At 42.6% G+C, this 14364-nt stretch overlaps 1 protein-coding gene across 2 annotated transcripts; it reads right to left on the bottom strand.

The window, feature by feature from the left end:
- Positions 1-224: 224 nt before the first annotated feature.
- znf628 (zinc finger protein 628) lies at positions 225-14088 on the bottom strand. Of its 2 annotated transcripts, none has more exons than XM_042489295.2 (9): positions 13938-14088; positions 12507-13065; positions 11238-11310; positions 9307-10245; positions 7503-7673; positions 7052-7391; positions 6148-6302; positions 3469-3711; positions 225-2554 (listed from the first exon to the last, which is right to left on the bottom strand). In XM_042489295.2, the coding sequence occupies exons 2-9, from the start codon at positions 12887-12889 to the stop codon at positions 575-577; spliced, it is 4284 nt and encodes a 1427-aa protein (XP_042345229.1). In that variant the 5' UTR covers positions 12890-13065; positions 13938-14088; the 3' UTR covers positions 225-574. The 2 variants fall into 2 exon arrangements, with proteins under 2 accessions (XP_042345229.1, XP_042345230.1); XM_042489296.2 differs by having other exon boundaries at positions 7058-7391.
- Between the last annotated feature and the right edge of the window lie 276 nt (positions 14089-14364).

Genomic DNA, 14364 nt, shown 5'->3' with positions numbered 1-14364 from the left:
GGCTGACCTCGTACACACCCGACACTTGTTCATTTTCGCCCATTACATCAAGTTAATAGTTTAAGTTCACCTTATTCTGAAAAAAAAATAGCTATGAATCTAGATTACTAAACTGTTACAATGTTACAAATCCTCTATAAACCATGTGCAGGTGGAGCACGGTGCTGGGTGGACTATCCAAATAAAATGTTACAAAAACTAAAAAAGCAACAAAAGGCAAATAATGAAAGGTATTGACAGATTTATTAATAATTAATTACTATTTACTATTAACATTGTGAAGAAATTGGGCCATGTACAACATTTATTCACAAAAAAAATGTATTTACTTAATAAACAAACTGCCAATGACAGTATCATTTAAACTATTATATTTAGGAATATTCCAAGGTCCATGTACAGCCTATTTAAATGTATAACATTTCTAGTATGTGGCACCATGGGATTACAACACGTCTAACTGCATGTCCCCCCTCAGCTCCTGGAGAACTCTAAAGTGCTAACACACTGAGCCCACAAAAGTGAGGCATTCACTCGCACACACACACCTCTTCTCTAACATGCACACGGGGTTTTAATTAGAGAACTGCATCTCTTTAGAGTTAGTTATAGGTCCGTTTCTTATTGTGTCCTCAGCTGATGTCTGTACCTCTGCAGCAGAGTTGTGTTCCTTTACAGACTTTTCATTCCCCTCCGATGTTACGCCCTCATATTTCGCCTCGCTGCTTTGTGATATATCTCCGTCCCCTCCTCTCTCCATTCTCCCGTCTCGTAAGCTACTGGTGCTCACCTCAATTATCACAATTTCCTCTCCGTTTCCAAGCTGAAATATGCCCTCCATGGCTCCTCCACCCTCAGTAACCCTCCCATCTGCAGCATTGCAACCCTCCCCTTCTTCTCCCATCATCCCCCCTTCGCCTTCTATCAGCGCTATCATCTGCATGCCCTCCTCCGCTTCCTGCTCCATTTTGGTTTCACCTCCGAGCTCAAACACCACCTCCTGTCCATCAAGAGGTACCAAACTTTGAGTAGGAGTGCAGGAAAGCTGCAGGCTGGTGTCCTGTCCTTGGCTGAAGGTTGCACCGGACGTACCGCTGTCCTGCGCCTCAGTGTGGAAATGTAGGACATAAGATTCCCCCTGGCTGCCCTCCTCTCCTGTCTGTCTCTCCCCTTGCTTTTCTCCACCCCATTCATGCAAAAGTGACATCATCCCTCCCTTATCTCCACCCTTTGCTCCTTCACCTTCTGTCTTGAACTGCAACACAAGCGACTTTCCCTCCTTGCTCATTCCTCCATCCACCGCCTCTCCCGATGCTTCCCCTTCAAATTGTAACACATATGACTGCCCGCCCTCGTTGATATTAATTCCCTCTTTTGCTCGTCCTTCATTATCAAAACATAACACAAACTGTTTCCCCGTCATGCTCTCCTCTGTCCTTATTTGCCCCATTGTGGTATGGGGTTTCCTTTCCATTGGAGCAGAGACGGGAGAAGTTGCGGCTACTGTGGTGGCTGGTGTAACAGTCGACGGGGGTCCTGAGGAGTCCACTGTGGGAGCTACAGTGGTGGAAGATGGGAGAATTTGGACAGAAGTGCAAGACGTCGATGATGGCGAGGACTCTGTCGTGTTAGCAGTCGTAACAGTCTGTGAGACGTTCGTACAGTTTGTTACAGTCAGAGCTCCACCTGCAGCCTGAGTGACAGGAGCCGCTGCAGACTTCTGAAGAGCAGCTTTTGGTTTGCGCCCACGTCTGCCCCGAGCAGTCCTTGTGCTTTTCCCTAATATGGGCTTGGTCAGCAGGGAGTTGGCTGAAAGACTGCGTGTTGGCATAGCAACAGGAGTATTGTTATTGTTGTTGGTTATTATGAACCTGGTCTGCTGTTGGTGCTGTGAAATGGTCGGAAACTGGGATATCTGTGTTTGGTTCAGGACGGGCTGGAGAGCTTGGATAGTCTGAAGAACGGGGAGCGTCTGAGGCTCCGGAGCTGGTGGAGGGTTGTTTGCCGTGGGGACGAGAATCAAGCTGGATTGACCGCCGTTGTTGGAGGGGCACTGTAGGAGGAAGAAGTTTTGGGGCTGGGACGGAGGTGGTGGTGGTGGTGGTGGAGGAGGTGGAGGCGCTGGTGTCGGGGACGACAGAGGGATGAGCTGCAGGCCGCTGGCTGTCTGAATCATGAAGTAGTTCTGGGAGGTGTTCGGGGGGATATTAAGTGCTGGTTGGGACACAATCAGACTTCCTTGGTTTCCTGAGGTTTCCAGGGTGATGGGGTTGAGCAGGGTGGTGGTGGTTGTCACTCCCCCAACGCTGGCTTTCACAGCCACTCCATCTTTACCTCCACCCCCGGGGCAGGGCAGGGGGACGCCATTGCCATGGGTGCGGATGTGCCGCTGCAGGTAGGAGTGCATGACAAACTCCTTGGAGCAGTACGGGCATTTGAAGTCCTTGCTTGAGGAGTGTGTGCGAAGGTGGAGCTGGAGGTTGGAGGAGTGTGTAAAGCTTTTATTGCAATGTGTGCACTGAAAAGGTCTCTCACCAGAATGGGTGCGTTCATGCTGCTCAAAGAGAAATAACAGAAGAAGAGGGAAGATGAATGAAAAATAGTCGCTGAGATATAACATCCATCCAAACAGCTATTAACCTTTGAGACCTGAGCAAATTTACTAGATTTACCCAAACTTCTGGCCTCAGCCAGAGGCCTCAGCTGCATGTCATCCCCTCTCTCCCTCTTTCACGCCAATATCTGTCCTATCAAATAAAGGCAAAAAGCCCTAAAAATAATCTAAAACAGAAAACAAAACAAGGAAATCACCTGAAAAAGTGTTAAACATAATCTATTTTAAATACATAATTATAATACTTAAAAGTTAAAAATAATAGATTTCCGGATATTTTCCCTTTTAAAAATAACTTTCTAATATCTTTTTCTCCTGACCCTAAGCAAAGTGGTGCAATTTCTTTCTTTTTTTTTTTTTTTTTTTAATAGGAAAAAAATCAACAGACAACTTGGTAAGAAATGTTCTGCCAAGTGAAAGAAATTAACAGATTTAGAAAATTAAAATGTTAAAAAAAGCTAAGGAAAAACTATATTTATAATTATCATAATTGCATATTTAAAATTATATCACAAAATTATTATTTCTAAACACTTTCTTAGGTTATTTCTTCTATTTCAACTTTCTTTTTCATTTTGTATGCTTTTAAAAAAACAACTTATTTTTAGGTAATTTTGTTGTACTTTTTACTAATTTTGTGCAAATGTCTGCGTCTTTTCTTCTTTTGTTGCTCATTGCATCCTTCCCATGTTTTTGAAAGAAATCAAGCCAATTCGCTCAGGTTTCAAAGGGTTAAAGAATGTAAACATGTTCTAGTAGAAACACAAAACACAAGCAAAAGCCTGAAAATGAGCGTAATAGATCCTCCTTAATCTACATCAGGTCATAGCTGAGTCTGTACCGGCTGTACTGACCTGTTTGAGGTTTGACGTCTGGGAGAAAGACTTTGAGCAGATGGAGCAGATATGAGGCCGCAGTCCAGAGTGCATCTGACTATGTCTACGCAGGCAGCTGGTGTTTTTGAAGGACTTGCCACACTCCTTACACACGTACGGCCTCTCGCCTGTGTGTTGCCGCAAGTGGTACTGGTAGTGAGAGCTCCATTTAAAAGTGAGCGGACAGTGAGGGCACTGGAAGGCCCGGACACCTGTGTGCACCTGGGTGAAGTGAAAGTGACATTAAAAAAAACAAAAAAACACTATTTCGTGTTGTGTTTCAAGCAGGGTGTCTACAGATACCTGACACTTAAATGGAATACTTTTTAAGACCTTTTCAAGTAATTTTTAACTAAATCTATGACAAATTTTTGGACAAATCATCTTTTTCCTATGTGGTCCAGTGCAGAGGTCGGTTATATGTAGGAATATGGTCATTTGAGTGAGTGAATCCACATTTTGCCAAAGGGTAATTGCAAGTAGAAAGTGCAGTATTAGTTTCAGTGATGTGAAACATCAGAAATGTGGACATTCAAGCACAAGAGTTTGACCTATTTTGACTTAATTAAATTAAGGCCCTGTGTCCACCAAAGCTATTTTTCCCTGCTGAAAACACCACGCGCTCCTGAGGAAACGCCTATCTGGGAGTAGTTGAGAGTGCTTTAGAGGCGCAGCATTTTTTTTAGCTGAGACTCTTTGGTTGTGCGTGGTTGCTATGATACAGAATATCTGTGGAAGTAAAAATGTCAGCGCAAGGAAGAGTACTTTATCTGGATGAAGGGAAAGCTGAAGCACATAGAGAGGACTGTGGGCTCAAAAGAGGAAACATACATTCATACACAGTATATTTACATATTTCTTATCCATTGTTGTTCAGTGCTTGCACATGTAAGATGTGATGGTTGGTTGTCATGGTATTCATCCCTCCTCTAATATGACTGAACGACTGGGTAAAAAGTTACAATGATGAGTGCAGCGTTTTAGCCAAAACTGAATTTTTTAAACACTCTAAACTCAGAATAAAAACACCAAACAGACAGCATTCAGCACTCAGCACCTCTTTAGGCTGCTAGCATTTGCAGTGTAGCGTAAATTTGTGGCGGATCAATTCGTTTTTTTTGTGTGTTATTTTAATTGGTGTTTAAGACTCACAAATTCAAATGTAACACTCAGGCCACAAAGCCTGCATGAACACTGCGTGTGTATTGCGGAACCTGTTGTTTTTTTATTTTGGCGTCTGTGTTAACAGGTTAGAGCAGCCACGCTAGCTGCATGAGAAGTGCTGCTCAGCTGCTGCTGCTGCTGCTCAGCTGCTGATACTGCTCAGCTGCTGATGCTGCTCAGCTGCTGATACTGCTCAGCTGCTGATGCTGCTCAGCTGCTGATACTGCTCAGCTGCTGCTGATGCTGCTCAGCTGATGCTGCTCAGCTGCTGCTCAAATGCTGCTCAGATGCTGCTCAGATGCTGCTGCTCAGTTGCAGCTCAGATGCTGCTCAGCTGCTGATGCTGCTCAGCTGATGCTGCTCAGCTGCTGCTCAAATGCTGCTCAGATGCTGCTCAGATGCTGCTCAGCTGCTGCTCAGATGCTGCTGCTCAGTTGCAGCTCAGATGCTGCTCAGCTGCTGCTCAGCCGCAGCACATATAGAGATTTGGAGTCAGGCTCATTTTTTTCTGCTTGATGCATACGGTTGTCAGCAAATACAGTGAAAATGGTCTTTTAATGATCATACTGACATTATACCACCTTTCACTTCACTTTCAAAGTCTTAATCTGTCACAGACATGAAGAAATAAAAATATTTCTGTTTCACTTAACCTTTCCGTTTAAAAAAAAAAGCCTTCTGACAACATTTCTGTTGACAGATATTAACTCAAGGCTTTTTATTAAGAAATACAGTGACTTACACATCTTTATGAATTAGTTGAATATCAGCTTTTAATTGTGGAAGTACAGCAGGTATGGCAGCAGGCAGCTCTGCTGCAGCGTCACAGCAACAATGCTGCCTGTGTGAACACAAGCATGCGAGCCACAGCAGTTCAGCAAGGTAGCCATCACACGTTGCTCATATGGGCAGTGTGGCCCGAGCATAAGACTATTTGGCGACTTTTAAGGCCTAATATTTATAAAACTGAATTTGAGACTTTTTAAGGACTTTTTAAGGACACCCTATCAAGTTCTTTTAATCATATCTACAGTATAAATACCTTTAAGTGTCTGCAGGACAGTTGTGTTCATTGTAGTTCATTGTAGTGGTTACAGCTTTAAAAATGCTATGAAATCAGTTGTGTTTTATTGTGTTTTTCCCATAAGATTAAAATGCAGCTCAGGAGTGGTCACCAAGAAACATCAAAATGTGTGAACAATGCAATCAAAAGTTAAAACTGTGTTATGTGAAAAACAGCTGCTTAGTCAAAGACACGTTTAACTACAGAGTGTGTTACTGCTTTGAAGGGTTTTTTTTATTGCCTTATGGATTTGTCTGTTGTTAGATGTCATTCATCTGCGGGTGTGTGAACCAAACTAGACAGCTGCCGTCCCTGTAAACTAAAGAAATCTTAAATTATACGGTGACATAAATAATAAAATTCAGCTCCTAAGTGATGAATCATTGGGAAACTTAACTTGTGTGCACATTTCTAGCAAACAGAAAGCTTACCCTCTGGTGGATTGAAAGCAGAGAGGACCTCTTGAAACTCTTTCCACACTCAGTGCAGCGGTAGGGCCTTTCCCCAGTGTGATCCCTCATGTGGTACTTTAGCCCTGATGAACCTTTGAAGGCTTTTCCGCACTCTGAGCAGCGGTATGGCCTCTCTGAATGAAAGTGTGTGAAAAAAAGGGTCGCATTTGTCAAAATTAAAACTAAAAATCACATACAATACACAAAGAAATTAATTTGACCCATCGAAAGCTGGATCAGCATTACTTTTCTTGTGCTGAATTTTGACACATTCTTACTTACATACTTACTTAATGGTTTGATTTCTTTCAAAAACTTGGAAAAAAAAGACCAACTTGGCAAGAAATGTCCAACTAACTGCAGTCAATAAGTAGATTTAGAGAATTATTTAAATAAATAAAAAAAGCTAAGGAAAAATGTCCAGATAGCAATTTTTAAAATTATTTTTCAAAATTATTATGTTTTTTTTAGGCAATTTCATGGCTTTTTTTGGGTTTTTTTGTTTTAATTTTAATTTTTCTATTTTATTTTATTTTTTGTGGTAATTTTCAGGTAATCTATTTTTACTTTTTATTAATTTCTGTGTCATTTCTTCTTAAGTTGCTCAAAGCCTTCTGTTTTTGAAAGAAATCAAGCCAGTTTAAAAAAGACTAACAGGGTTAAGCATAGAATTATTTTGAGGAAAAAGAGAGTCAAAACCCCTGGTTGTTATAAATGTTTTAAACAACCAGTTTGATATTAGATACATCATGGCTAGCAGCGAAGTGGAGAAAGCCTACTTAACCAAAACACATGAACAGATGCTTGGCTTATTTCCCCTATCGTACAGTCAAATCTCCACTGACTCCATCCATGTTTTGTGTCTGCACTGTTTGAAAAATACCTTTACCTCCAGCAGGGGTGGTCTTGCTTGCTCCCGTCTTTTTGGGGGCTTTGGTCGGCTTGGCCGGTTGCTGCTCCTGTTCCTCACCGACGGTGATGATATCGACGTGGATCTCTCTCTGGCCTTCTTGCTGCTTGTCAGCCTGGCTGGGAGAGGAGGGGAGGGGGAGCGACAGGGAAAGGGAGGGAGGGCACACTATCTCGGCCTCCGCCTCAGCCAGGAGACGTTGCTCGGGCGTGTGGGAGTGTTGGTGGGTGAGGAGTGAGGAGAGAAGGGGGAAGGAGCGGTCGCAGGCAGAGCAGCTGAACTGGGAGCGGGACTGGGATGAGAGAGAGTGCATCTGGACAAAAAAAAAAAGATTATTTCATAACAGATCGATTAAAATACAATATATTTATATCAGTGCAGTGCTGTGATTTGCATACAGAGCAATTATCAGGTTCGTTCTCACCAGCGACACATGTCTATTGAGTCCTCCACTGGTCTTGAAGGTCTTATTGCAGTAGCCACACGACAGCCCTGCCCATGCGGTTCTGGCCTCTGGCTGAACGGTCTCGGAGCTCTGAGTCACCTCGGTGAAGCTCTGCAGCAGGTCAAACTGGGCCTGGGTGGTGCCCACATTCTGAGGACAAACCAAAGGAAGTAATACATATAAATAACACATATCTGCAGATCAAACACAAGCCCTTCAGAGGCTGGGTATTTTTAGATCAATTAAATAACAGAAAACAGCTGAGTGCCCTGACCTTAAAGCGCACGGTCATTCTAGGCCATACTACATTACAAACAGTACATATACTGCACATCATGTAACTAACAGGACTGAATAAGCATTTTGTTTCACTTCATGATGTATTTATGAGAGCAGATTTTTTTTTCTTCATTGTTTTTCAAGCCTGGGACCCTTTTGGTTGTGGACTGAGGCAGAGCAAGGACCTCCTGGTAATTAAATAAAATTGGGTTGCATATTAAACTGGGCGTGCATTATCGTGTAGAGCGGCCTGATGATACTTTTATATGATGCATACAATCCTAAGCCAATAAAATAAGTATAAATAGGTGTTGACAGCTTCATATATTTTCATATACCATATATATTATTACATATCATATATTTAGATATCATAGATTCATTTGACAAAGATTCATGAGTAACAGTTAGCCTTTTATCAGTGTTGTTAATTAATTTTTGTTTGCTTGTTTTTTTTTTTTTTTTCTACAAAAAGGCCAATTTATCTTTGCCAATAAATAATATGTTGGCTTCATATTAATGTCTATTTTCAGACATATTTACGGAGCCTGGAAGGTGACATGGATGTTTTGAGGTTTTTTTAAATGCGAATAACTTAATCATGAGAAAGTTTTAGGTATTTAAACTGGTAAAACTGACTGGAGCGGTTCGATTCAGTCAATTACAACCCTTAAGAGTGAAAACAAGTCATTTTGAGGCAGAAACAGATTTTCATTGACCAGATAAGAGCTGCAATCACTTTTTGGCAGATTGAAAAAGGGCATTTTATGTGTATTTTTAGCTCTTTAAAGGCATTTAAACAGGTGAAAAGGACTGGGTGGGCTATAATCTGTCAAATATGGCCTCTATGAATGAAATCAAGTCATTCTGAGGCAGAAACAGCCTTTCAAAAAGCCTTTGAAAAAGTGCATTTTATGGTTTTAAAAATTTACATCCATGTCTCCTCCTGGGCTCCGTACATATTTTCATTTTAGGAAAAAAAAAATCCTTTTCGAAATCCATACTTCATCAAACACACATTTCCTAAGCATTTGCAGGTAAGTACGTTGCTAGCGTGTGATAACTTTACTCACTTGTTAAACATTCCCACCGCCAAATAGCTGCTTATGTTAAAGTGTATCACGTGATACTAGTAATGTTTCAACGGTCACGCAGCGCAGAACTAATTTTATATTAGTAAAACAAGGAATTTTGGTTTAAGTTAGATATGCCTTGGGATTTTTATGAACATATTTTAAACAATAGCCAAAACAATATTTATTCAAAACTTTTCTAAAACATTCTGTCGATTCCAAACCATTTGTACCCAGGCCCAGAAAAACATTTTTTTCATTTTAGAACTTTTCCACGAATTTCATGATCATGGGAACCGTGAAATCGGAGCTGTTGGCCGTAATTCAGAGCTCTGAAACCAACACTTCATGACCTGAGTTGGCGACTCCACTTATTGTGGAAGGTTTTTATTCTTCTCTCACACATACGTCTATCTGATCCAGTCACTCACTGTATTACTGCCGTCTGCTCCCTCCGTCAGTCCTAGGAGCACCTCTGTCGTGTGTCCATTTTCAGCCACTGTGGTCGTCTCCACCACCTCCTCAAAATCAGCCAGTAGGTGACCAGCTCCCACCAGCCCATCCCCAACCTCCATCCCCGCCCCGGGCCCCGCCTCTGCACTGGCCCCGTGTCCTGCTGGAGCCATGTGGATGGACTGGTGCTCCTCTAGCTCTGTCCGTGTGCCAAAGGTGTGGCTGCAGCTGCCGCAGCTGTACAGCAGCACGCTGGCCCCGGTGTCTGTGCTCAGGTGAACCTCCGTCCCGATGGCCCTGGACGCGCACACGTCCTCCCCTGAGGAGGTGAGGGTGAGCTGGGGGAGGAGGCTCGGATTCTGCCCGGACGAGGCGGTCGACAAGAACACTTCCTCCATCCCCACCCCGACTCCATCGCTTCCCTCCTGGCTCACAAACCCCACCATGTCCGTCAACATGGACGATGTCACTTCCTCTGCGCCCACCACCACCTCCACGATCTCATTTCCCTTCCGTGCATCCTCTCCCCTCTTTCCCTCCTTCCCTCCTGCATTGAGGTTGGAGTGTGAGTTCTTGTGCAGGGCCAGGTTTGACGAGTGTGTGAAGCTCCGCCCGCACTCGCCGCAGATGTAGGGCCTCTCACCTGTGTGTATCCTCATGTGCTGCCTCAGGTTGGTGGACTGAGTGAAGGATTTGTTGCACACTGAGCAGGTGTAAGGCTTCAGACCTAGGTGCACATTCTTGTGTCGCCGCAGACTGCTAGAGTTCTTGAAGGCCTTGGGGCAAGTGTCACAGGGGTACGGACACTCTCCAGTATGCTGCCGCAGGTGATACTGGTAATGAGAGCTCCATTTAAAGGTCAGAGGGCAATAGGGGCACAAGAAGGTACGCACTCCAGTGTGGACGCTCTGATGGACCTGGAGGCAGATAGAGATAGAGATGTGAAATACCTTGCTCATTTGTTAGGGACTGTTTGTTATTTATGGGAGGGGAGGCATGTCAAATAATTTTTACTCACTGCAGAGGGACACCTTTTTATTTTGGCAAAGCAAAAGGACATACAACTTTAAATGACTGTAATTTTATTCATTTTAAAAACCCTCTAAACACCAAAACATGCCAGTGGGTTTGAAAAGTTTGTTTTCTTTACAAATTTGCCAAAATTACACAAATTATTATAACTAGAAACTGTAAGACGAGAAATCATCGTTATCAAATTTAGGATGGTCATTGAATGCATCATAAGCGATGGCGTCCATATGGAAAAAAAAACAAATCTTAAAAAACATTAAGTTTTGCACTCTTCCATGCACGACAAGAGAGAAAATGCAAGGTTTTTTTAAACTCCAGGATTTAGTTTTCAAAGTTTAACTTTGGATAATCAAGGGGTAGTTCTTTAAGATCAAATAATGGCATTCAATGTTACTGATATTATTTTGGCTGCTGCCATTGTTGTGTGTGTTATGCTACTGTTTACTTTAAACAATGGTCGTTATACGCACATGTTGCTAATGCTTGAAGTGTGCATGCTGTGATGTGTGTGCGTGTAAGCTTGTTAAATGGTTTTGTGTAGTAGGACCAATGACAGGCGGCTGTCATGCACCCATATTGTGCTCGAGTGCACAGACAGCTTGTGTAATGATGCTATTTGAAAAGAGGATTTGCATTTTGCTGGAGAAATTAGCTTTTAGCTCCTGGTTATTTATGGTGGAGGGAGGGTTGTGCCTAATAACAATAACGCAACGAGGCCAAAGGCAAAATATCTGCAGCCCCTGGGAGGATAAAGGTAAAAAATAAATAAACTTAAATCACAGCCAACCATTCCTCTGATCAAAAATGAACAGTCCCTCAGTATTTCCTTTTCCCAGACACATCAGTTGTTTAAAAATGACTTTGTTTGACATCTCACCTGAAGCAGAGAGGAGCGCTTGAAGGCTTTACCACAATCCTGACATTTGTAAGGCTTCTCCCCCGAATGAGACCTGCACAAGAAAGACAACTATTCAGGAGGACAGCAGATTGAATATTCATGTCAACACAGGTGTGACACATAAACAGTATAAAAATACCAAAACAATTTCTTTTGGGATATGATGGCACCAGCTGTTTTTTATCAAAGGTATGGATTATGGGTTTAACATAAAGTACTCACTACTTTGAGTTTCAGCAGTAGTTGCTCAGTCCTTAGGGACTTGGCTTGTATGTTTGTGTGTGCGGATGTATGCACGTATGTATGCATGTATAATATGTTTAATCTGTGTGCTTATGCATGTGTGTGTGTGTGTGTGTGTGTATATGCATATATACACACACACACACATATATATGAGATGAAGTTCATGAATTCATTGAGTAACTGAGAAGGGACAGGAAATAATAACTTTATTCTTCCTCCTACTCATTTTATAACATGTATTTTCTCATTTTTGTTGTTTATTTGAATCCATTCATTGAGTTTGTGTATAGGTTATCATCATTTTAATTATTGTTTTTTTTTGTTTTGTTTTTTTACATGATTGAATTAAATACCACTCAATCAATCAAAATCAGTAGTTCCCCAGTTTATGTTCTTTCTGCAGGACGGAAAACAAGTATTTTTTGTGAATAGTACTTTAAGTATGTTAACATGCAATTTTAAACTCCAGGTGCAATATTACTTTTTATTTTTTACTCTTAAATATGATTATTAGACACTTTGTACTTTATTTTCACTTATTTGATGCTCTGTTGTATTCTTTTTTTCTGTATTTTTGGAGCAATCTGGCACAAGAATTTCCTTCGGGATTAGTAAACTTCTATCTTATCTTATCTTATCTTATACAGACTAAGTATGGAGAGTGGACTGACAGCTGGAGAGGTGCCAGTTTGCCTCCCAGGCACTGCCGCAGTGCCCTTTGGCAAGGCATAAATCCACAGCTGTTCAAGGGGCCTGTCCACTGGCAACCTTCTCGTTCTGACATCTCTCCATTTATAGCATGTATGGGTCCCGTTTGTGCATGTGTGTGTATTTCGGTGTGTGTGTAACATGTAAATAACAACAGAGTTAAAAAATGCAGTTTCCCCTCCGGGTTAAATAAAGTATGTCTTCTTCTTCTAACCTAAATTTGGATACTAACAGCTTCAGGACTCTTTTGTAACAGTGTTACAATAAGAAGGTTAAGAGTTTCACTGTGCGTACCGTTGGTGGTAGAGCAGAGCGGAGGAGCCCTTGAAGGCCTTGGGACAGAGGTTGCAGCGGTACGGTCTCTCATTGTTGTGGCTCCGCTGGTGGTGTGTCAGCCTGGACGACCACCTGAAGCTCTTCCCACAGTCCATGCACTGGAAGGGATGGTCCGACTGCTCCGGCTGCTGGGGCGGGCCAGACACAGACGATGTCACCATGTCCAAAACCACCTCTTCTCCACCTTCCACTCCCTTGTCTCCCTCCACCAGCTCCGCTCTGTCTCTATCATCCTCTCCATCCTCTCCAGAACCAAGAAGCGATGGGAAAGGAGACAGGGAGGCGGTGGACTGAGGTGGTAGCAGTTCTGCTTGGACCACTAAGGCCACTGAGTTAGCCATCACCAGGGCAAGCTGGTTAGCAGATGAGGGAGTTCCTTGGCAGCTGGATCAGTTTTGGTGCAGGATCATGGTTTTTCTTTCACCTTTCCTTCATTCATGTTTTCTTTCATGAATTCTTTCCCCGTCAGCCACTGGAAACACTTGCTGTCATCCCAAGTGGACAGCTCAGGACAGCTCTGACATAAAATGAAATGGAAATAAATAAAGTATTATAACTCTGTACAGGATTCCCACACATATTCATGGACATAAGTTTAAAACTTTTCCATGACTTTCCAAGGACCCATGATCAGATGAGTCTACTGATGTGAAATATGCATAAAGATAAATGTACGCAGCTTGACCGGCTGTTCACATCAGCATCAAAGACCAGCAAGAACTGGGTCAAGACCGTCTTAGACCAGCTAAAGCCAACTAAAACTAACTAAAATCAGCTACCAGCATAAGCTGGTTTTAGCTGTTTTTGTCTAATTTCTTGATGATTTATAGGTAACTTCTTCATAAGTTGCTCAATGCCTTCTTCCCATTTCCCATGCCTTTTGGGGTTGATAATTCAACGACTTTTCCAAAACGTTCAATCATTTTTACTAATTCCATGCCATTTCCAGGACTGGAAAACGTGACTGTGAATTTCCATGACTTTTCCTGGTTTTCCATGACCGTGGGAACCCTGTTAGTAACTCGTGGTGAGCATGCCCCCTTTAAACTCCCTCCCTCTCCTGCTGTCTGAAGCTCGTCCCCCCTCCCTGCTGTCTTTCCTCTGGCAGTCAGTCCGTTTCTGTCTGTCCCCGCAGTGCGGTGCTCACCAGCAAATACACACACACAGGCTACAGCTAGCTCACACATTAACCTACTGTATACGTGTATCCAAATGTAACCGGTTAGCTGTGCAAGCAGACAGACAGCCTACAGACACAATATCAGTTTTCACACAATCAACAAAAACAGCCACATTCATTTAAAGCTAATGTAGCTCCGTCAGCGCGGAGTAGCGTCGTTAAACTGCTCGATAAAGATGTGCATGAATACAAGCTTCCGCAGTACTCACCGAGCATCTTTAACTCATCTTTAAGCTTTATTGTTGATATTATGAAAAGGAACTGGGTACCGCAGTGCTAATCCACACAACCTTAACAATAAACACAGGGCAGACTAACAGCAGTTCTCCACCCGATGCCGCCTCCTAAGAACGGCGACGGCGATTGGCTGTTTGCTACAATAGACGCGCTACTCCCATTGGTTGAGAGCACCAACAGACAGATTGACGTTTTTGAAATATATATTTTTATATTTTTAACATACAAATTTGACCCGAAGCGCTTAACAGCGATGTGTACACACTCCAAGATCTTCGAAAATAATTTATACGTTTTTATTCACACTTAATATGTATCAGTTATAGTCTGACTGTGGCGCACAGACTTCTGGGTAATGTAGTATTAGTGTGTGTCTGCCCGGACTCCCATCTGTCACAT

Source organism: Plectropomus leopardus, chromosome 11 (assembly GCF_026936395.1).
Source record: "Plectropomus leopardus strain MGB_pleo_1.0 chromosome 11, ASM2693639v1, whole genome shotgun sequence".
NCBI lineage: Eukaryota > Metazoa > Chordata > Actinopteri > Perciformes > Serranidae > Plectropomus > Plectropomus leopardus.
This window is presented reverse-complemented; position numbering and strand designations above follow the sequence as displayed.